The sequence below is a fragment of the Enhydra lutris genome, unplaced genomic scaffold (genome assembly GCF_002288905.1).
Source record: "Enhydra lutris kenyoni isolate GAN:26980312 unplaced genomic scaffold, ASM228890v2 scaffoldscaffold13, whole genome shotgun sequence".
In the NCBI taxonomy this organism is placed as follows: Eukaryota; Metazoa; Chordata; class Mammalia; order Carnivora; family Mustelidae; genus Enhydra; species Enhydra lutris.
Window position 1 is genome coordinate 6,116,933 of NW_019154097.1, and position 24,063 is coordinate 6,140,995.

Consider the following 24,063-nt stretch of genomic DNA (forward strand, 5'->3'; position numbering starts at 1 on the left):
TGGGGTTTTAGAGAGGTCTCTGCCTAGTGATGGAGATAGGATGTGGGGTGGCAACCAGGGAGACCATTTAGGGAAGGTAATGGAGGCTGAATCTCTCCATGACGGGAGGGATGTAGGAGGTGACTTCAATAGGACTTGACACTCACGGCCTGAGCCAGGGAAGGCCCCTGTGTGACGCTCCATCAAGAGGAGATCTGGGGTATAGCACAAGATGGGGGCCAGGGACCATGGAACCAGTGTGCACTTTTCCCTGGTCCCTCCCTCTGCTAACTTTCTGTCAGGAATGGAGGGGAGGCCGCTCAGCAGGCCCCTCACCTCTGGGGGCTACGGGTCCTGAGGTGGGTAGTGAAGCAGCATGATGTAAGAAGGGGCTGGGGGGAGATGAGGTTCTAGGCTCAGTTTTGCCATCGGCTAAGGAGAGAGAGAGAGAGAGAGAGAAAGAGACCAAATGAATTATAAGATATATTCACCTCTGACTAAAATTAGAATTTGGAGATTTTTGCCCACATAAAACCCCACCACATAACTCCTGGCACAGAAGAGGGAGGACAGGCACAAAGCATGAACACAGACTACAGAAGGAACCCAAACTCTTCAGCAAAGCCCATGACCCCGCTGCCTTTCCAGCCTCAGGCCTCACCACAGCCACTTCGAGGCCATGTCTTCTGCCTAAATTACTACCACCCCATCCCCTTCTACCAGTCTCTCCGCCTGACTCCACTCTGGAGTCCACCTCTTCCAGGAAGCCTTCCCTGACCTCACCCCCTCCCCAGAATCACCATGATCTTAGTCTATGGCCTCCTAATGGCCAATTTCCTGGTCTGAGGCCCTCTGAGCCCCTCAAGAGCAGGAGCTGTACCAACATGTGCCTTTGTGCCCCAAGCTTAGAACATGCCTGCAACCCACCAGGTACCCAATGAATGACTTTAGAAAATTAATGAGCTGTTGTTTCACTTTATTGGGAAAAAAATACCGGTTTTCATACCAGATAAACTCGATAAAACCTAATAACATCCCAGTCAACACTGTAATTCCCCACTGAATTAATTTATACATTCGCTTGCAAGCTTAATAATATAGCCATATATATTTTAGAGGGAACAGGTGGTGATGAATGACAGGCTTAATTAGGCAAATCATTTCACCTAAAATAAAGTACACAAACTCCAAGTGCAGTGATTCAGCAGCAAAAGAAAAAAAAATTTAAGAACAAAAGCTCCAAACACAACTGCTTTCAATCCTTCTAATTAAGTTTCTCTTTAATCTGCAATTTAAAATGGCAATTCTTTTAATTTAGTGATTTTCTGCAAAAGATAAAGACACAAACCCTCAAAGAATATCTGCATTTAGAGAAAAAAATATGCCACCCCTGCGAGTCATTAGAATGACAGGACCTAATTAATTGCACCTATAGGCAATTACAAATGGAATCAGAGTTGTGCAGGAGGGAGAGGAGACTCAGTGGGGCAGGACCAGGTCCTGGGAGGCAGTGGGAGACACAGCCCCACTGATGTACCATCAGCCTCTGTCTCCAGGGCAGGTGAGGGGGCCCCTTCTTGATGCCCTAAATGTCTTTCCAAAAATTCTGGTCTAATGACAGGCCTCAGCCTTTAAAGACTCAGCTCAGGTGCCCCCACTACTGCCCTTTTAGGAGGTCTTTTCTCCATCCACATTATTAGCCTCCATCTCTGGTGGTCCCCTTCCTACTTGTGGGACAGATTTTATACCAATCGGTTCTGCAGTTTAGTTACTCACTGCCAATAACGGATAGCCCCGCCACCCTGTGGGTGATGGTGAGGGATGGGGACTCAGAGGTGAGAAAGAACTTACTTCAAAGGGTCTCAGAGCTAAGAGATGGGATGGGGATGGGGCAGACAAGGCTTGAGCCCAGGCCTGTGGGTCACCAGGGTCAGCTTCCCCTCTGACTCCTTAGGGCCTTCCTCCCTGTGGTCAGGCAGGGGCTGTGCCTCCCGCATTTGGTCTGTGGTGTACTTCCCACCTCTAGGCCTGGAAAGACCAGCCTCTGGCTCCATCCACGACATCTAGAAGCTTCTAAGACCTGGCAAAAAGCCACCTCTCCACAAAGCCTCCCCTATACTGCCTGCTGAGAGCCCCTTCCTCCTCAGAAGCACTTGGCACTTGGCCCACAGCTCCACGGGCACTGCCTCCCACTCTTCCCCAGTCAGACTGGGTGTTCTGTGGAGGCAGGCGCCTGGCACTGATTCTCTTTCTCTTTCAATCTCTCGTTTGCCCCTAAACATAATGCTGTCCTTGTTATGGAGACGGGTGTTTAGTAAATGTTTGCTTAGATGAAATAAATGTGTTCCTTTGGGGTCCAGCTCCTTCTTGTTTATCATTCAGGGCTGGCCAGAGAAAACAAATTCCAAAAGGCCAAAGGGCCTTTAAAGCACAGCTTTGCAGGCCTCACAAACCCTTGCTGGCTCCCAGTGCCCCTGAATGGAGGGCAGACTCCTTGCTCTAGTGTTCAAGACCCTCCGTGACTAGGAACGAACCCAACTTTCTGGATTCATCTTCCCCTAAGGGTCCACACCCAGCCCTAGGCTCCAGTCACAAAGAATGGCCAGTCCCTAAATCCACCGTCTGCCCCTAGGGCTCTGCTTTCCTTTGCCTGCCCTCTGGATTCCTTCTTCGCCATCTCCAGGCGCACAAATCTTTGTTATTCTTTAAGGTTCAGCTTCAATGCTACCTCCCAGGAGAGGTTTCACCCTAGACCCCAGGTAGAATTCCCTTCTCTTCTGTGCCCTGCATCCCCTGGTCTCTGCCATTGTCTGACCCCAACCCAGTCTCCAGTAGTGTCTTTTCAGAACCAGATGGAGCTGGGGCCTTATACCTCAGCCTCCTCATGGCCAACACGCAGCCGAGTTTAAAGAACGGACCATGGGCTGCAACAAGGCCAGGGAATGAAGGAACCACAGCAGCCTGGCATCATGGAAAGGGCGTGGACTCTAGACTTAGACCCCTGTTTGAGTCCTGCCTCTGCCATTTACTGTGCGACTTTGGGCAAGTTTCTAAACCCCTCTGAACCTTAGCTATCTCTTCTGTACAACACAGTCATCTACACTTACACCATAAAGGATCACTACGGTGGTAGTTAGTAACAGATGATGTACCAAAGTCCAGGCAGGGCCCCTTGTAAGTGGTGATGCCCTCCCCACGGTCACACCCAGGCTTTGAATACTCCCCTCTCATGTACAGAGGAGGACAGAGTGCCTTGCATCAGAAACCACCTTCTTCCCTGGGGCAAATAATACATTATATGTTAATAAAAATAATTAATAATTAGAGAGAGAAAAAAAAGAAACCACCTTCTTTTTCCCTAGCCTCGGCTGTAAGTCCTGACTGAGCTGGAAGGTCCAAGAGGCACGACATATTCTCCTTTGTTCGGAGCTGAATCCCCAATGCCAAGGACAGTGCCTGACGTACAGGAGATGCTCGATGTCTACCAAAAGAGTAAATCTCCACCTGGGTCAGCAGGACTGTAAAACCTCTATGCATCAACGGAGAAAGGAAACTTGGTAGCTGGACTATCTCCTCAACTTATTTTAAAATATTCTGAAGATGGCTTAACTTTTACCGAGGGCTTCCTATGCCTGGGGAGGCATACATGAGGCCTGATGGGACCCTCTCCTCTGACCCCCACAGCAAGCCCAGGACATGGCAGGGTAATTTGTCCAGGTTTTAGAAACAAGGCCTGGTGCAGGCCAGCAGCCCTCCCAAGCCTAGGAGCGGGCTGCCACATCAAGCAGCCAGCCTCAGCTCCTACCTTCTGCTTTGGGATTTAAGCCCTGGAAGGCCTCCTCTCACCTGGGGGTGAGGGGTACCCTAGGAGTACCATTCCCTGGGGAGGGGCAGGGAAAGAAGTCATTGGCCCGGCAAACATCCTCCGGTCGTCCCAGCTGACCAAGGATGTGGACAGTGGCCCCAGAGGACAGGGACCATTCAAAGCCAGCTAGAAAGGAGCAAATGGGGCCCAGGGGCCTTGGGCCCCATGTGAGACCTGTGATGTGTTCCAAGCTCAGTGGCTGCGGCTTTCTGGCTGGCCTGGAGTCTCTGATCCACCAGCTATCCACACAGGACAGGGTCCTTTAAGCAGAGGCAACAAGGATTAGACAACTGAAAACAGGATGCCTGGAAGGAGTGCTCAGCCCACTGAAAAGGCTTCTTTAGGCCTTCTGTGGGTGAGGCAGAAATGAATATACGGGGCGCCTTTGCAAACTGCATGTGGCTCCCAGAAGGGGCCTGAGAACACAAGGGCACAGAGAACAGAATAAAGGTGGCCAAGGCGCTCCTTCCGCACAGTCCTTGGCACTGATCCCTCCATTCTGCCAACAGCTAGACCTCAACTCTGGTGGGTCTGTGTGTGTGGGGGTGGTGGTGGAAGGGAGTGTGGAGGGCAGGGGTGGAGAGGCACACAAGGAGCTGCTTCCCAGGCAGCTGTGAGCCCCCCAGAGGGGGCAAGGAGGGAGACAACACAGGGGTTTGGGAAGCTGGAGTGGACCACGTGATCCCCGGAGTCTAAAAACACCGCAGACTTTCATGACAATGTGTGAACACCTGCAACGGCCTGAAACTGTTCCCATGACAACAGCTTTGCTACTTTGACTTTCTACACATACATTCTGAGTTACCTCATCTGCTCCTCCCTGCACCATCAGTATTAGAATTCCCATTTTACAGATGGAGAAACAAGCCTGGAGAGGCGAGCCCTCTTTGCCTTCCAGTTCAAGGGCAGGCCTCACTCTCCACCTTCCCCCGACCCCGTTCTGTGTGTGAGAGCTGCACCTCCACGTATCGTAAGACTACAGGCGGCTCAGCAAATGTTTGGTCTCTGTTCCAGGACTGCCAACAAGAGGCCTCTGTGTTCACCTCCCAGACGCATGCAAGCCCCGGGGCACCACGCTGCCACATCTCGTGGGCAGAGCCTGAGAACAGAGGTCTTCATTGTCAAAGGAGGCAGCGGGGACTCCCCAAGAAGCAGGGCATTGGACAGGCTGTGAGGCAGGCGCCGGGATGCCGCTTGGGTTCCAGGAACGCCATCTGGATTCCAGGAACACCGTCCGTGCTTGCACACCTAAGCCTGGGCTGGGGAAGGAGGCTCTGGAACAAGGTGGGGTGAGGGGAGGGGTGTCTTCATCCCCTTATTCTGCACCCACCATAGGAAAGAGGCACCAGTGTCTGGTGCAAAGACCCCTACCCCAAGGGCTGCTGCTCAGCTATGGGAAGTAGAAGGAAAAATCCTAATGGAAATGGTGAAATGATCCAAATGCAGAGACCTTTACAGCTGCCAAAGCAAGCCATCTTTATTGTTGTAACCCATTTTACAGATGAGAATCAGAGGGCTGGAAATGGGACTGATTTGGCCCAAGTCAACAGGTAGATTTGAACTTGGACAAAAAATAGTAGTTCATGACGACAGTGGTACCAAAAGCCAGCATCCACTCACCACTCACTGTCCCAACTCTCAGCATGAACTACGACCTCATTTTAAGATGAGGAAACAAGCAATTTGCCCTGGGTCACCCTGTTAACAAATGGCAGCACAGGGCTTCAAACCCAGACACTGTGGCTCTGGCATCTGAGTTCCTGAGCACTCTGCTAGCTCTGGGCTGGGCTCACCTGTCAGATGGAACGCCTGCTCATGTCTGATGCAGCGTGTTTCCTGATGCTTACACCAACAGACGCCCACAGACAATCACTTAGAATCCCAGGGCCAGACTTTCCCCCATCCATGAGCCTCAGAGGACCTGCACGGTGGGCAGCTGTGGAAACGTGTCTCCCCATCTAGGAGCCCCAAAGCCCCAGGCAAACTGTGTATAGGTTTCTGCTGCCGTCCCTCTACTGGGGGTGGGGGGGAGGGCAGTGAGAGAAAGGGAGAGCGACAGGAGGGGACAAGCCAAGTGGATGGCTCTCAGGGGCCCGCGTACCACCCACTGGCACATGACTCTCTCCACATACAATACGGCATCTGGACACCTGAACCAACGCTTGGACAAGTGTGGACACACCCTCAGCTTCTTCTAAGGAATTCGGACCAGAAGGGGCAACCGGGGCAATTACCAGTCGTGCAAAAATGCCCCTCCAGCTGCAGGTCCCTCCCTCAGCCTTGTGTGGAGAGAAGACAGGCATACGGCATGAAACAATGATTTGGGGGTGAAAATAAACCATCTCTGTGGGAGCAAGTTGCCTCACTACCCAGGTATTCTAGTGTCCTGAAGAAAGCATGGGGTTGGTTTTCCTGAGACAGGATTTACTGAGTCATTTAATACATTTCTGCATGTTCATTATGTGCCAGGCACGGATCTAGGCAGGGACCCAGGTGGACCGAGGCAGGCAGAGTCTCTGACCTCACAGAGCTCCAACAATCTCTATCCACAAGATTTCTGCCCTACCAAGCAGAATAGCAAAGAGTCTATCAAATCTTTTTTTTTTTTTTTCCCCACACAGGAGACAAAGGCACTAGAAGGAACATTTCTATCAATATAATTAGTAGACAGACCAAAGCTATTAAGCACTAGAACACTAGTGTTTTCCTTTCTCTTTTCTTCTTCTTCTTCTTCTTTTTTTTTTTTTTTTTAAATGAATTCATTCATATGTCAAGTAGAAAAACCAACTGGAAAAACCTGTCCCTCAGTAACATATTAGCCAAAGGAAGCGAGCGATCCCGGTTCTCTTCATAGTCATTTAAACCCCCCTTTTCTCCACAGACCTGCTGTCCATATGTGTTAAACATTAATTACAACTGTTATTCATTACATGGCAAAAAGCTCCCCATACAAACAAAACTGTTAATTTCCTCATAGACCCAAGGCATTCTGGGAAGCTATGCAAGAGACAGGAAGCCTCACAGGAGCCCCACTGGGGCCAATAGTAAGGAGGCGGCGGAGTGGGTCTGGGTGTGCCAGGTGATGGTGGCAGGTCTAACACTCCCTGAGGAAACTTCTGCAGAGGCTGAGCCTGTTTGTTCTGAGTGCACGAGGATGAATCACGGGGCTCGATGGGAACAGCAAGCCCAGAGAAAGTGTCTGGTGCACAGAATATCCGTGCTCCCAGCTCCACAGCTTTTGTGTTGGATAGTGACAGGTCATGAGGTGAGCACGGAGTAGGAGCCCCTGCTTCTGCCTCCACAGTGACCAAAAGCACATGGCACTAACACAAGGTAGAGGCAATGTTCCAACCTGCCCTTTCTGCACTTGAGCTGTCAAGGCGGCAGTGGAAAGAGCAAAGATTTTGCAGGTAGTCTGACCTAGGTTCATGAGCTGTGTGACTGTGGGCAAGGGGCTCATTCTCTCGGAGCCTGAGTATTGTCATCTGTATGATAACAGTGAAACCACACCCACCTTGCAGGTCTTCATCAGTGGTGCTCACTAAATGTTAATTTCCTGTCCTTTCCCCTTTCCCCCCTTACCTTAATAGGATTATTTTAAATTAGCCAATTGAGCTGCTTTGGAGATGACTCACAATTGTTTAGGAAATAGACATACCTGGGACCTTACTTGCCCTCTCTCTGCCCTTTTGGCTTTACCTGATGAGGCTGGGAAGGTGTCAAAACTCAATAGGATGCCTGGGTAAGGGATGACCAAGCCAGCATTAGCAGCCCCCCTGCAAGTCTGTATCTGGCTTTCCATTATGCACCCCGGGACAGAGGGGTCCTGGGTGAGGGTGGGGAAGGAAATGCACATGTCCAGGAAGGGCTTCCTGGAGGAGGAAGTGTTGATACCACTAAGCTGAGCTGTGACATCCCCTCTCTCTACCTTCTGACCCCGGTACCTAACACATAACATGTACAAGGTACACTGTAGGTGCTCAAAGCAAATGTCCTCAGGTCAGCAGCATCAGCAATTCTTGGGACCTTGTTAAAAATGCAAATTCTCATGCCTCATCCCCAGAACCTACTGCATCAGGAACTCTGAGGAGTGGGACCCAACAATCTATTTAATGTTTCCTTTGTGTGAGTCCCTACTTGCTCCTGAGCAAGCCAACCATGGCTAGAATGGGGAGGGAGACAGGGGAGAAAGGCAGTGGGGACCCTCTCACACCCAGGGACCAGTGGCCCAATCCTTGCAAAGGACTGAACAAAGAATGGGAGCACTGGGTGGCTCACTGTTGGAACTACTGCAGGAATGGAGACCAGGACTCCCTACTAAGTACTGCTTTCCACGGCATCCATGCAACTCAGTGCCAGGTGCAATGAGGAATGAGCTCTGCTAAGTGGGGACCATGTGCCTTCCAGGTACCTCTTCATGGAGTACTGTTTTAATATTAAATTTTATTTAATATAGTAAACCTTCCCCGAACACCAATAACCATTCTTTCATGTGTGACCCTTTAGGGCTTACAAAGTCTTTTCACCCAGACCTTTTCCCGTGATCATTATAGAAACATGGTGTGACAAGAGTTGTAAGTATCCCCTTTTTCTAGAGGGAAAACTAAGGCTCAGAGAGACTGAACGGCTTGTCTGAGGTGGCATGGCTGGTGAGTGGTGGAGCTGGCTTGTGGACTTAGGATTGTCAAACTCCCTCTACTGTGCCATGGACTCCCAGCACGCCTAACACTGTCCAGGGCTTTTGAGCGCAGAGCGACTTGCAGAGAGGCTAGTGGGGAAGACAGACAAATTCCCAAAATAACTATGTTTAGCACTGTTTTCTCTTTAGGTCTGTCTCCTCTCTTTGCTGGAAAGTAGACCTGTTGCCGGCTGAACCCAGGGCATTGTCTGAAAAGTAGCTTCAATGGAGACCAATCTTCAGTGGGTAGAAAATGAGAAAATGAGAAGACTTTGTTCCTGTATAAGATTTCAAGGATGTCCTGCTGCCCGGCTCCTTGAACAAGTTCTCCGATCATTTGCTTCTCAGAGGCAATTATAAATCATTAAGAATGTGGCTGTTAACTCTACTCATTGGATTAAAAGGAAACATTGTGGATGGCCTGACTGACTCTGCTATGAGGCCCCTGGCAGTTCTCCTCGCCTATCTGGGCCTCAGTTTCCCCAGCTGGACAAGGAGGAGTGGGATGCCATGGTGTGGGAGCCCCTCCCTGTGCTGGACAGTGGCAGAGCATGACTAACCCATGGGATGGGTATGGTCACCCCTGCCCCATCCTGGTACGAACTTCCCGGATGGGGGTCCTACTGGATCCTCTGTTGAAGCCATTCCAGATGGGAACACACATCCCAGTAAAGTCTTCTACCAGAGGGAGAAATCTGTATAAGGGCAATGAAAGGCTTGTAGCAGCACACCCATGGGTTCCAACCACATTTTGTGCAGCATCTCTGACAGCAGCAGGGAGCCTAGACGTCCACTGGGTTCGTGCTGGGGTCTGGAGTTGGACTTCACAAATCCTGGCTCTGTGGCTGACTAGCTATGGGCCCCTTCTCTTTGGACCTCAGTCTTTTTTATCAGTAAAATGAGGAAACTCATTTCCCAGAGGGTGGCTATGAGGATTCAGAGTGATAATGGAGGCAGAAAGTGCTCAGTCGATGGCCAGCACTTCTGTGATGTGGTTCCTTTAAGCCTCACTGACACCGTCTGCAATGGGCACATTTCCCAGGCGAGAAATCCGAGGTTTCAAAGATAGATTCGATCCGTCCTCCCAGAGGCCCCTCAGAGATGTGAAGTCACTAATCCATACCACCTGGAGCCAATGTCTGCTTCTCTAGGTTATGCTCCCAGCTCCTCTGCCCTTCCCTGGGGGGGCCACCTCCTCTGCAGGCTCCATTTGTCCATGTCACAGACCCTGCCACGGCTCAGGGCAGATGAGACCCTCCAGACCAACCCATGCCTCCCAGAGACAGTGTGGAATCCCCCGAGGCTGCTTTTCCTGCCCTGCACTGGGCAGAGAGTTCCACAGAGCCATGGTGTGGGCCCAGAGCTGCCTCTCTGAGGGCTTAGGGCCGGGCAGGAAGGCCATTTCTAGACCTTCCTGCCACCTTGCAATTTGTTGTTGTAAAGACTCCTGGGGGTAAAGTCAAAGCAAGCCAGGAACTAAAACTACCAGCTCTGAAGGCAGGTGTCTCTGCCAGGTGGGAAGGGAGCTGACAGCTTGATGGCGGCCACAGCAGCTCGCCGTGCACCGTGGGGTTGCAGCCTGCCTGTTCCTAGGAGTTGGCAGTGCCAGAAACCTGACCAGTTGTCTGTCCTGGGGGCTAGGATCAACAAAGGCCGCGTGTGTGGGAAGGGACTCCAGTGCTGGGTGGCTGGAGGCTCTGGCTAAGGCCACAGTTGGCTTCTGGGAGGAAGAGCAGGCAATGAGGCCCAAGGCTTTTTGGAGACCTTGTGGTATTTCTCACCCGCCTGGCCACAGAATTCTAGGACGGGGGACGACTTTCATTCCCAGGAAGCCAGAACCACCTCACACCCTGTGACAGCTATTCTCATGACAACTAGGAAGTGATAATCGAGCCTTCCTGAGGCAGCAGCCCCGGAGCCTCAGAGTACAGCTTAGCTGGGAAGGGTCTAACTTCCACAAAGGCTAGTCTGCAGCTGGGAAGGGTTACTGCTATGCAGATGCCAAAGCACACCTTCGAGAGATGCCTGTTTCCATGAATGCAATACTGGACAGCACTTAGAAAGCCAGTAAGCACTTTTGCTTCACAGGCTGAATCGTGGAGGTAATTTAGAGTCCCCCCTCCCCGGTCTCTGATTAGCATGGTGGGGTGCTGAAACATGGAAGCAATCCTGGAGGGGACAGGCCACCCCCACACTGCTGGGCAAAGCCTCTACCAGCAAGCCTGCCTCAACTGAGCTTCTGCTTGCAAATTCCCAGCGAGGGGAAGCTCATGATATACTGCCAGGTAGAGAGCACATTCTTCCCACTGACCTGGACCCTGAATCCCTGTGGCTCCTTCTTGGGGGGCCCAGCTGTGCCCTTCGGAGCTCCCTTACAATCCACACCCTTTGGAAATTTGAAAACACTGGCCAGGTTCCCTCATCCAGGCCAAAAATGCAGAACCAGAGAACACAGGAGGTGGAAAGAGCAAGTAATGATTTTGCCCAGCCAGTTTTAATCCCATACAGAGGCTTTCCAGCTGCAGATCCTGCACCCCGGGCTCTCAGGACCCATCAAAGAGCTCCTCAAAGTCTAGAAAAACCATGTGGCACATTTCAAACAGGTCTTGTAAGAAGACAGGGCCTAGCCAAGCACGGCCTTGCTCCCTGATGACACCACTGACTTCCTAAAGCGTGTGCACGTGGAGATACCCATGCACGTGCACACATACTACTAACTCACATGGGAACACGGTCCTTCATTCCTGGGCCACCACACTTCTGGGTTTATAAATGCAACCCCAGCAGCACTCAAGCTGTCCAGTTGAGTTGTTTCAACTCATTGTCCTTACCTGGAAGGTGGCCCTTCCACCTTTCACTCCTAACTTGAACAGTTAAGGTCCTGTAGGTTAAGTGCTTTTCACTTTAACATGCATATGAGGGTACCTGGGTGGCTCAGTGGTTAAAGCGTCTGCCTTTGGCTTAGGTCATGATCCCAGATCCTGGGATCGAGCCCCACATCAAGCTCTCTGCTCAGCAGGGAGTCTGCTTGCCCCATCTCTCTCTGCCTGCCTCTCTGCCTACTTGTGATCTCTGTCTGACTCCATAGCTCTGGGCTGGGGCCTGAGACCCAGCATTTCTCACCAGCTCCTGGGGATGCAAAGCTGCTCCTCCAGGGATCACGTTCTGCGCAGCATGGCGCCAGGCCAGACTAGAGCATCAAAGGTATCACCACACTCAAGTGACCCGCCGGTCAGTCCAAGGGGAGGCCCCACACCTGTCTGTAGTGCTATCTCACACCAAAGGCCCTAGATGTCTGGGAGAGCTTCCACGTGAGTCCTTTAATCAAAACGGTGTTCACAGAAAGAAAGCTCTTGGATGGCACTGGCCCCATTCCAGCTCCTCTCACGCCCAGGAGGAGCAAAGCCCCTTATCAGCCATGCCAGGGGAGGGGGTGGTCCTTGGATTCCCTTGTGCCAAGGGAAGATAAGAGGCTGTGAAATGTGCGGAGGCAACCTGACCTTCAACCACACGACTATGCTTGCCTCTGGCTCATGGCCAGGCGCTCAGAGCTTGGCAGGCAGAGACCAGCACCTAAAAGAATTAACCACATGATGAAAGAAACGTTCTACCAGAGTTGAGTGCAATAAACTCAACAGGCCCAGAGAGGCAGCAGAAAAGCCCTCGGGATGCGTGGCTGTGTCTCAGGGAGGGCTCACAGAGATGGCAATATTTGAGCTGGGTCTGGAAGGAGGCACAGGATTTTTTCCATGGCAGGGCAGGACATTTAGGCAGAAAGAATGGGATTTGCACACCACATACTACGTCCAGGGAACAGCTGAGTAATATGTGGCAGGAATAGGTAGAACATCAACTGAGGGGATGAGGATGGGGGTAGGCAGAGGCCCCACTGCTGGGGGCTAGAAAGGAAGGGTCTAGTTATGCATGAAAAGGGGAGATTTCAGGCAAAAATGAATCTTAAATTAAAAACAGAAACTCCCCTATAGACCTGGGTGGCTCAGTTGGTTAAGCATCAGACTCCTGATTTTGGCACACACCCAGCGTGGTCTTGCTTGGGATTCCCTCTCTCCCTTTGCTGCTCCCCCTGTGTGCGTGTGCTCTCTCTCTAAGAAAATAAAATCTTAAAAAAAAGAAAAGAAAAACCGTCCTTTTGGACTTTCAACGTGGCAAGAGTTAAATGAGTCATTCAATGCCTCTTTTTTCACATTCCCAAGCTCTTAGATGCGTAAGAAATCTTTTGCATCTGGCTTTTCACCTCCTAACATTAAGCTGAAGCATTTTCCTCAGCTGTTATAAACTCTTCATCAACATCGCCTGTGAAGAGTGGTACGGTATTCCATTTAACCAATCTCCGTCTGCTGGACATTCAGGCTGTTCCCCCCTTTGCGTGATCATAATGCCTTTTCTGAGTTTTTAGTCATAACCCTGGCACATCAGCTTAAGACCTGTGGCACATGTGGCGGGGAGCTTTCCAAAAGGTTGTATGAGTGGAGTTTTGGTGCTGGGACAGATTTCCAGATTCTGCAGAACCGAGTGAGGTGGAGGGGGGCACCCCAGTCATTCTCGGCCAGGCCTAGAGCGGGTTTGAGGTCAGGATGCGCCCATGCCTAGGCTCCGTGCCCAAGCTGGGACAGGAGACGCAGTGACCCTGGGTGCTTGCAGGCCTATTATAGCTGTATAGCTAGATGGAGGCACTGGGCTCCCTCAGGCCCAGCAGGAGCCGCTCTGCAGGTTGGTCCTCTTCTAATTGGTAAGAAAATTCCTTCTGAGATCTTGGTTTCAATGAACTAGAGCAATACCAACAGGACCAAGACAGTCAGACAATGAGATCATCCAGGCCATCTGTGAAGACTAGGGAGACTGGAACCAAGGCCCTAGGGGCCAGACCTTGGATTTCCACTGGGCCTGACCTGGCTTCCCTTTTCTCCAGGACCCTCATCATCTTCGAGGGGCCCAGGTGGACTAGAAAAGAAGACAGCCCAGCTCAAGTGGATTCTCAAATGAAGCCTCATGGTTTACCTGAGCAAGAGGGACCGGTGCCCATACCCCCTTTACTGAAGGTGAGTACTGAGTGTGGGTCAGCAGCCCCCTCTGAGCTGGGCCACTGGCTCCTTACCTGCCAGAGCTGGGATGGTGACCCTGTTCCACTCCCATGGCTGGTCGTACTCGTCGGCGGGCCTGTCGTCATCCTGGGGCAGCTTGCTCTCCCGCAGTCGGGGGCTGACTGTACTTTCGGAGTCCGAGTCGACACTTTGGCCCTCAGGTTCATAAGGGGTGTCGTATAATTGGATGCCTTTGTGCTGAGACCGGACGCTTTCTTGCCTCTGAAACTCTGCAGGCAAAAAGGAAGGAAGCAGAGATTTAACAGGTGCAAAAGGACTTCCTCACCTGGGATGTGCCAGGTGATGACCACAGGAGTTCAGTCACCAGCCAAGAAGGGTACAACTGCACAGGAACAGGACCCTGTTTCTGAGCTTGAACTGTCCCTCCCCGCCCCCTGAAGGCAGCGTCTCTGCTCTCACAGGGCAAGGCTTCCTCACAACAATCTCAGGCTCCTGGACCTAAAGAGAGAACCAGAAGGCTTGCCGCCGCCATCTGCTCCTTCACTGTGGTCTGTAAGGGCAGGGCCCAGATGTGCACATGACCTTCCAGGTGTTCTGACATCAGCTTGGAACAGAAAGAGCCCTCAGCCCCTTGCTTTACGGGTGAACAGGGTCTTCCCCACAAGGACTATTCCCCATCCTCTGGACTCTCATTCTTTACCTAAAGAATGAAATTAGGCCAAATGATCCTCCAGTTTTCCTTCAGCTAACAAGTCCAGAGCCTCCCCAGGACCACCATTTTCTCCCCTACAAAGCCCCACGAGCACCCCTGTCCCTGTGTTTCTGCCTCCGCCAGAGCCTGCCAGTCTTCTGACACAATGAGCACATCCGAGGGACTTGAGAGCACATGTCCAGTTTCACTGCTAAAGAAGGGCGGAAAACTCTTAATCCTTTGGAAAGGATGCCAAGGTCTGGCCCTTGGTGGGCTGAAGGGTACCTGCCCATCTAGCCCAGGCCCCAGACAGGGGGCACCCATTACCTGCTTTGGTCCTAAACACCATTGTGTGAAGGGCCTGCATGGGGCATATGGAAGGGGTTCACTGGAGAGACTGCTCTGAGGAGGCCCACTGCTTCCTGAAGAGGTATAACAGGCATCTAAATAACCAAAATTCCCATGGCAGAGGGGCTCAGTGCAGGGCCTGTAAGGGACGAGGCAGATGGGGAGAGAGGACACGTGAATTCTGACAAGCCAACACAGGAGGGCTGGCATTCCCTGTGGTAGGATCGAGGCGAGCCAAGGCGGGGTGGCTGGAGCGGACAGACAGACTCACTGCCCTTCTGTTTCCCTGTGGTAATAATATAACTCTGTCATTTTAACCAGTTTTAATGATACAGCTCAGTGGCACGAAGTACATTCACACTGTTGTAGAGCCATCATCACAACCCATTCCCAGAACTTTTTCCTCTTCCCAAACTGAAATTGTACCTAGTAAATTCTAACTCCCTATGTTCCCCTCCCCCAGCCCCGGCAGCCACCATGCTAATTTCCGTCTCCATGAATCTGATACCTTATGTAAGGAGAACCGTATGGTACTTGTCCTTCTGTGACAGGCTTGTTTCACTTGGCATAATGTTTATAAGGTTCTTCATGCTGTAGCACATGTCAGAATTTTGTTTCTTTATGAGGCGGAATAAAACTCTGTCTATTCACTGCCCACTTCTGCTGGAGCACTGGGTCCAAGGAGGTGAGAGGGGAGAGGCAGGGTTTGACATAAAAGGGGTGAGGGTTGTTGAGAGTGAACTGTTTAAAAGGACTCCTTTTTTTTTTTTAAGATTTTATTTATTTATTTGACACAGAGAGAGAGAGAGAGAGAGAGAGAGAGAGAGAGAGAGAGAGAGGGGATGAGGGGGGGGAACAGGCAGGCAGAGGGAGAGGGGGAAGCAGGCTCCCACTGAGCAGGAAGCCCAAACTGGGGTTCGATTCCAGGACCCTAGGATCATGACCTGAGCCAAAGGCAGATGCTTAGCTGACTGAGCCACCCAGATGCCCCTTAAAAGGACCCTTGAGGCATTCACCAAATCAGAGATCCAATGGCATAAAGACATGGTAGAAGGCCAGGGACTTACGTGCCTTGGAAGAGGAGCTGATGAGACACCTGGTGACATCAGCCCTTCTGAGCGAGAGCGTTGTTTTTAGGCTGGGCTCCACGTTCCAGGCCCAGCTCACGAGAATGACGACACTCCCCGCGCACACGCCCTGACACGGCAGAAGCCAACTGATGTCGTGCCTGTGCTGTTAGTGTGGACAGTAACTGATGGGACGGTAACATTCCCAGAGCTCATGAAGTCATACACCAGCTTCACAACTGTGTTGTTCCCAAGTACTGCCTGGGTGATTCCTTTCTATTTTTGCTTATGCTGCCTCATTTTTTAGAGTTCATAAATTTATGAGAAAACTTTGATATAACCACCCATAAGACATCATCCTTTACTAAAAACAGTGGATCAGCGTGAAAAGAATGAATGAGAACAAACCAAGCAGGTAGGTCCTACTGCCCGCTGGGCGCCTAGCACAAGGTCTGCTTTCCCTCTGCTGAGAAGGGACATGAGCCAGTGCTAGTGAGCCGAGGTGTGTGTGTGTGTGCGCGTGCACGTGCAAGTGGCACGCAAAAATACTTTCTTTGGCAAAGGCTTTCTCTTTTTAGAAAGAGAGGGAACAAAATGGAAAAAACCTCTCATTGTATGGTTCTCACGCCTAAAATCCTGTCCCCTCTGAGAAGACGTCCCATACTTTGGCAAAACATGGCTTTACTGCATCCCCCGAGTAAACTGGGATCATTTAGTAGTTTTAAGGATGTTGTTTTCCTTTTTATGGGGGAGGAAGAGGAAAAGAAAGAGCTATAAAAGGTAGGACTTGGTCACTTCAAAGTGAATACCGACTGTAAGATGCTACAGACACCTCTGTAAATTCACTAAATCTCCCAAACTACCGAATCTGGTCTGGGGCTGTCGCCATCCGCGTCTCTCTCACTGGTTCTACGAGTGCAGTCTAGCCTCCTGTCCTTGGAAAAGTCTGAGGTCTGAGGACACTGGGGCTTCATCTGACAGGCACTAGAAGACCACCCTCTTCTTCGCCCTACTTTATAAGCAAGACCAGCGACCGCTAACGCACTTGTGTGAGAATCACCATTTAATCCTGGCTACTGCGAAGCAATTCACAGATGCGCATCCGTGGGCTTCCAGTAGTCAGGCGTGCCCTTGCTCTCCCCCTCCCAGAGCCTGGCCGCAAGCAGATATTCAACGAGTGTGGGTGGGATAAATGAGTGACAACTGACAGCCAGAAACCACTCCTTACCCCGAAATTCCCGTTAATTTATGGAAGTCCCTGACAGCAGTGATAAAGTATGTGGAGCGATATGCCAAATGCATACAGTTTAGTATTACACAATATGTAGGAGACACGGATATTCTATATAAATACCAGCATAAAAGGAAAACATGTGCAGTGAACAGATTAGCTACTAAATCAGAGGGGCCTGTGCGTACACCTCTCATACAGAATTTATTGTTCCAAAGGCATCTGTGCCTTCCTAAAGCTGGGTTAGTAATGGCATGCAGTTAGGGCAGGGGATGTTATAATGGTAATCATTAAGCCAAGCTTCCCCCTGTAGTACATGGTGAATTCAAATTTTCATTAAGGCTGCAACAATAGGGAACAGTTAAGTAAATTATGGCACGCTAACTGGATGGAATATTAAGCAGCCATTAAAATGATAAATCTGAAGATTATGTAGCTACATGGAAGAGTGTGCATGAAATTATGCTTAGTTAAAAAGTAAAATACAAGATTGTTGATGTGTCGGGCAAACTGCATAATGTGGGCTTTCGAAACAAGTCCTGGCCACTGTTTGGAGATGAGGCCCCAAAGGGAATTCTGCTCCTTGCTTAGGAGTTGCTGAACACTGTCATCACACACTTTGCCCACGATACGCACACTGTGATGACACCAGTGTTGTCAGTATAGCCACACACGAATAAAGGGCCGACAGCCTGATAGGCGAAGGTAAACAGCTACTGTGCATGGAGGAAGGAATTATTGTGTAATTATTTCTGAAAGTTGTTTTAAATAATGAATTAGGATGCCAGGGAAGAAACAATGTAATTAAGACAGGAGCCCATGAAAGTAAATATGGTTTGAAGCAAGATTGGGCTTACAGGAGCTATATGCATTTCAGAAGCAGCTGCCCTTCCTTGAGAAAATGCTCATTTAGGGAGCATCTTCTTTCCCAGGAGAGGCTCACCCAGGGCCCCAGGAAGTCAAGGGCCACTGCACCAGGTCAGCTCACCAGACGTCACTGTCTCCTGCCTAATGACTAGACCCACCCTCCTTATAACCCAGACTGATCTGTGAGGGTCGAGAGACTAATCCCACAGGGGGAGCTGGTGACCATATGTTTTAAGTCACAAGTTATCTGGACATCACCTACTATAAATTCATGGAAAATGACCTTTAATACCAGTGGCAGGCTGTGATTTCATGCCTCTTCGGCAAGGAACAGAAACATTAAATTGACCGGGTGGAATTTCTGTTGATCTCTGGAATGGAAAGGTTGTCAAGTGGAATCACACACAGAGAAAGAGAAAAAAAAATCAATCAATCAATCAATCAATTAATCAGCACTTTCTCTAGAATCAGAGAATGTCAGGCCCGGAAGGGGCCCTGGGAGCCTACACTCACCAAAGGTGTAGAGGCAGGTGTGTTGACCAAGGGCTGTGGCGGGTCGAGAGGCAAGGGCCAGGGGAGTATCTGAGTGAGGGGCCCAGGACAGAGCCCAGCGCAAACCAAGAGGCTCCTGAGTAGATCTGATAAGGGTTTACGGTTCCCCAAGTCCACAAGCAACAAGTGACACTCTACACCAGGGTTCACCAGCTCTGTGCCATTGCCCTCCTGCCCTCCCTTTCTGTGCTCTGGCTGCCAGAAAGCTCAGAGTTAATTTTGCTTCACTTCAAGAAGATTCACTCACCCTTCCTTCTATATGGACTTTGATTTCCATTACAATGGCCTGATTACAGACATTTAAGAAAACGATGGACAACCTCAAATCTCTATTTTGAAAGCAGATGGAAATGTGTAACACCTCATGGCAAATATCTTACTAGTAAAAAGACGACAAGAAAATAAAGTTTTTCTTTACCTCTTGACCTTCCCTTCAGGACCAGGAAAAGGAGGTCTCTGTTTAGTTGTTTTTTTTTTTTTTTTTAAGGTTTTATTTACTTATTTGACAGAGAGAGATCACAAGTAGGCAGAGAGGCAGGCAGAGACAAAGAGGGAAGCAGGTTCCCCGCTGAGCAAAGAGCCCGATGCGGGGCTCGATCCCAGGACCCTGAGATCATGACCTGAGCTGAAGGCAGAGGTTTAACCCACTGAGCCACCCAAGAGCCCCTGAACGGAGGTCTCCGGAAGGCTGAGGCCGAGGCCGAAATCCGTGTGCATCCCTGGGGCACCCAGGCTCCTCCAGCAGCACCGGTACCCACCCCTCCTCGCACCCAGCCAGACTCTACCAAATGTCCAGCACAAGAGCCAGATGGAGATACGATCCTGGTCTTCGAGATGCCCTTGGTGAGGGAGAGCCAGAGTCTCCAGCACAGACATGGCTCAGGATCCTCAACAGCAGGAGATGTGATTACTACCATTCGGGGCTCGGAGAAGCCTGGGAGGGCCTTTGGGAATCTGGCCATGAGGTCGCAGCACAGTGGTGCGGCCCGAAAAGCAGACGTGTGATGGGGGAAGGACTGAAACAAAGGCACGGGGGCTGGAAGCACAAGGTGTATGAGGGGGAGGTGGGCCGTCCAGGGGGCCCGGTGGGAGAGGACGCGGGAGGCAGGTAGAAGTGGGTTCTGGATACACTTGGATGCCACATGATGGCACCCCCACGAGTATCTAAAGAGAGGTGCCTCAGACCCTCCAGGCAGGGTGGAGCTGGGCGGGGAGAGGCTGGCACAGACGTGCAGAAGCCTGGCTGGAAATGATAGACGCTGGCCTGCAGGCCCCTCGCCTCTAATTTTCCCAGCTGGGCTTGTCTGGGAATTGACACTAGATCCCAAATCATAGGGTGGCAGAGCTCAGTATGGGATGCGTGGCCCACGAGGCCTCCATTCCCAGGCCCAAAACCCCTCTACTCAGCTAGTGATGGGCGTGCCTAGTTGGGCCACCAGACCTCTCCCACATCATGGCTTGGAAACCAACAGGACCCATGCCTAAGATGCCTGGGATAGGGGTAGGCTAGACTCAGAAGTTCAAGGCTGCTAGTTACTAGAACAATGAACCCTTCACTGACTGCCTATACCATCCAACTGGAGGAAGGCAAAGCCCTAGGTCCAGGTGAGTGACAGGTTCCACAGGACAGTGCAGTGGCTGGAAACACAAATTCTGCCAGACTGCGTGGGGCCGGGGCCCGGCTCCAGGGGAGGACCCAGGGCAAGTCGCTCCAGTTTCTGTGTCTCTGGAGGGGGGAATGACAGTATCCCCCTTGGAAGGATGTTATGAGAGTTAAATGAATTCACGTGCATTCAGCTTCTAGAACGGTGCCTGGTGCACAGAAAGCACTCCGAAGATATGGCTGTTACTGCAGTTACTACTATTGGGCTTCCTTGGAACACCAGCCCAAGATCCTTCCTCCTCAGACACTGCCCTTGGTCCCCCAGAGCCATGAAAGGTCTGCTTCCTGAAATCTGACAGGTCAACCCTGCAGTCGAAATAGAAGGGTTTCAACACCAACCTCTACACCTACTTCCACTTCTGGATCCAAAACTTCCGATTTTCGCTGCCGCTTTGGCAATCTCTTGTCCTCATAGGGGACCCCGGCTCTGGATCGACTCTGGTGCCTCACAGGAAGCACACAGGGGAGGTCTCAACGATCAGCAGTCTAATCACTACATTTTACAGATCGGGAAGCTGAGACCTGGGGAAGGGAAGAAAGTAGCAGGGATGAGGCCAGGGTCCTCTAAATCCTGAACCAGGACTCCTCCTCCTGTCTTTCCCAGACGCTTCCTGACATCTCTTTTGTCAGACTGTCTAGTTCTTAAATCTTCCGGAAGCCGGGGCATCTATTTCAGTCCCGGCTGAGGTGTTAAAATCACACCCAGCACCACAGACCGAGTCTCCTCACCGAGTGAGGAGGTGCACAGGATTGGGGGTGGAGGGCTGTTCCTAATTAGGCATGCAGCTGGAAATCAGCCAAGTTCCAGGGCCGCCACATCAAAGGGGAGACGGAGGACATTCATCCCCATCTGAACTGTTAAAGCATTTGCTGGAGAAAGGCCCGACTCCTGACTGAGGTGCTTCAACGGATGTCTGAATTCAGGTAGCCCTCGGAGGCCCAGGTGGCGGCGTGGGGCAGCAGGAGTCGTCCTGGGTGGACGCTGCAGGCCAGCAAGGGCGGGGCAGGGAGGTTCGGAGATGAAGCCTAGATAAACCCAATGCAGCACGAGCAGGAGGCCCCACCTCCTCCTCCTCTATCTGGTCTGGTTTCCGGAGCTGTCTAGAAGCCAGGAGACTGACTAATTGGAGTTCTCTTACCATCTTTTCCAGGCGTGCACAGAAACACCCAAGAAGCGGAGACAGAGCTTTGCGGAAGCTGGGGGTGGGGCGCGAGAACAATGGTCACGACTAAGGGAGCAGAGGGCCTGCTGCCCGGCAGAACCTGCACCACTAGCTCTTTTCCGCTCAGCCCAAGGGCGAGGGAAAGGCCCCAGTCTGAGTCAGGGAGCCCAGTTTGCTCCCTTCCCTCCATCAGCAGCCATGATGGGGTCTGATGGGGTCTTCCCTCGAGGCCCCGTGTGGCGTGGCACCACAGGGGAGACAAGTCCGTGCACCTGGTGACACCACATATGCTTCCCTCGTGATTTCAAAGGCCACGGGGGCCTCTTCACAGAGCCCTCAGGCCCTCTCTGCAATTATAGCTGAGTCCTTCAGGCCTGCCTGTCACTCTATGCTCTTCCAGGGACAGCTCTGGCGTGCTGAGGCCTCTGAGAGGCGGCAGGCCAGGGTTCTGTCACCATCCCCTGTGGAGACTCACTGAGGCGAACTTGCTGCTCCAGGATCTTGGCTGCTCCCGGGCTCAAAGCAGTACATAAACAAGTCTCCATTCAGAATGGCAACTTCCTTAAGAGACAGCTTTTTGACTCCATGTCAACTGCAAGACCCAATTCACAGGCCATCAAGGAGCCTGCCTGCTTTTCTTCCTCTAGCATCCACTGAGCCCTTACTGTGCCCTAAGGTGGGCCCCAGGCCAGATGCTGAGCACTCACAGTGGGTGAGACAAGGCTCCTTCCTGCCTTCCACCAGACCTCATGGTTCATCAAGAGAATCGGGATGTCACCATCCATAAGCACTGACTGATTAACAGGAGTTACTGAGCACCTGTCCAGGCCAGGCACTGACTTGGACGCTCGGCGTATATCATTCCTCATCCCCACGGCGCACAGAGGCAAGTGCTACTGTATTTTACAGTGCAGAAACTGAGGCTTGGGGTCAGAGGCCCAGCTGGGACTAACCTGGTTCTGACGGTGGCGGCTCTGTGGAGGCAGACAGTAAATGCTGTCCCAGGGATTTCGAAAACCTTCAGCGAGATGGTAGTTCACAGATTCTCAAGTCCTAGTGCAAGAAGGCCCCTCAAGGGCCAGGGATCTGCCTGGTCTCACAGATGGTAAATGGTGAGCCCTGGGTTGAGTCAGGAAAGGACAGACAGGTAAAGATGAGGGGCCCCAGGAGAAGGGCATGTTGAACCCCAGCGAAGATGTGGACAGAGAGGAAAGCTCGAGGGGTTCTGAGGAAGAACCACATACTGTGAGCTGCCATGGGCTCGGAGCTCATGAGGAAGAAAGGACAGGGAGTGGCCAGACAAGGAAACTGGAACTGGGCTCTGGAGGGCCCTGAATGCCAGGAGAGGTACATACTTGAAAGGGCAGGAAACTGGAAAAAGTGGATCAGGTACCCTGATTAGGTTTGTGCTTTTCCTCAAAGTCTTTTCCAGAAGCTGATGGGAAACACCAGGCAATCAGGGGCTGATGATCTGAGGGTCTAACCCTGCAAACAGCTAGGGCTTCACCCTTTCAAGAAGGGGAAAGAGGATGCCCAGTGCTCCAGATGGACAGACGCTCCTGCGAAGGACCCAAATGCAAGCATTTCCACCAGGATGAGGGGCAGAGGTCAGGGGGGCACCTGCATTCTCAAGTCATTCCTGAGGGGGCGGGTTTCCCATGACCCCTGTGTTGCAGACAGAGGCCAGAGCCCTGCAGGGACCACCTGGGGCCTCAGCAAGTGGAGGCAGACACAAGCCCCATCTTCTGTCCTCTGGGTATCGACGGACAGTATTTATAAAGAGGGCCCACCTCCCTCTACGTCCCCTGTGCAATACTCCAGTCTGCTGGGTGCAGTGGGGTCCCAGCTTCCAGAGGCCTCCGGCCACACACTAATATGTGATAAAACCTCAGGGGACAGACTTTCATGCCATACCAGTCATGGCTACGTCCCTCACCTGAGCAGTGTCACTGGCCCACTTTCATGGAATCTTGGAAGGGCCATGACCAAACCCAAGCCCCCTCCCTACCGGACTGGTAAGAAATCTGCAGGTCAGGCAAGCCGACTGGTTCAGCCTCCATCTCAAAGGCTCCAGTCTTTACAACGTACTCTAAGAATGAGTGAGCGCTCGGTGCCAGCTGTTGGGGGTGGTGGTGTGTGTGTGTGTGTGTGTGTGTGTGTGCTCTGGTGGGGTCTGTGCTAAGTGCCATGCATCGGGCTCCCTGTTTCATTCCCACGACAGCTCTGCCAGGGGGTGCTGCTGACATCACCACCTTAAAGGCAGTCACACGGTAAGCCAGCAATGGAGGCAGTCTGGCTCCAAAGCCCGTGTTCTGAACTGTGCAACTGTCTACGCTGCTTTTCCAAGCCAAGTCGGGGCTCCCTGCACTCCTCTGGGTCCACAATCACATGAACGAGTTCAGGTCAGCAAGGGAAGCAAGCAGCAGAAGAGTGGGGTCCTGGCTCCACTGTGCCGAGTGATGGCCACAGGCCACGTCCTCCCTCTGGTCATCGCTTTGCTCATTAGGTCATCGGGTCATCTCAGGGTTTATCTGACTAGGACCACACACAGGTCCCTAAAGTAATCATTGTGGTCAGGCACTTTGGGCACAAAGCACAAGGAGGGGGAGACTCGGTGGCTCAGTTAAGCATCTGCCTTTGGCTCAGGTCATGATCCCAGGGTCCTGAGATTGAGCCCTGTGTCAAGAAAAGGAAAGGAAAGAAAAGGAAAGGAGGGGAGGGGAGGGGAGGAAAGGAAAGGGAAGGGAAGGGAAGGGAAGGGAAGGGAAGGGGAAGAGGAAGGTAAAGCGAAAGGAAAAGAGAAAGGAAAAGAGAAAAGGAAGGAAAGGAAAGGAAGCACAGGAAAGTGTCATAAGGAAGAGGAATGCCCATTAAAGAGGCATTCTAACGCACCCTC

At 51.6% G+C, this 24,063-nt stretch overlaps 1 protein-coding gene across 1 annotated transcript in view; it reads right to left on the reverse strand.

Annotated features, from left to right (window-relative positions):
* The window catches only part of LOC111146013 (SH2 domain containing adaptor protein B), a 135,355-nt gene that overhangs the window by 33,906 nt on the left and 77,386 nt on the right, over window positions 1-24,063 (reverse strand). Inside the window, exon 3 of the mRNA XM_022501376.1 lies at window positions 13,639-13,854. Coding sequence (XP_022357084.1) covers window positions 13,639-13,854 — 216 coding nt within the window. The remainder of the gene's footprint in view (window positions 1-13,638; window positions 13,855-24,063) is intronic.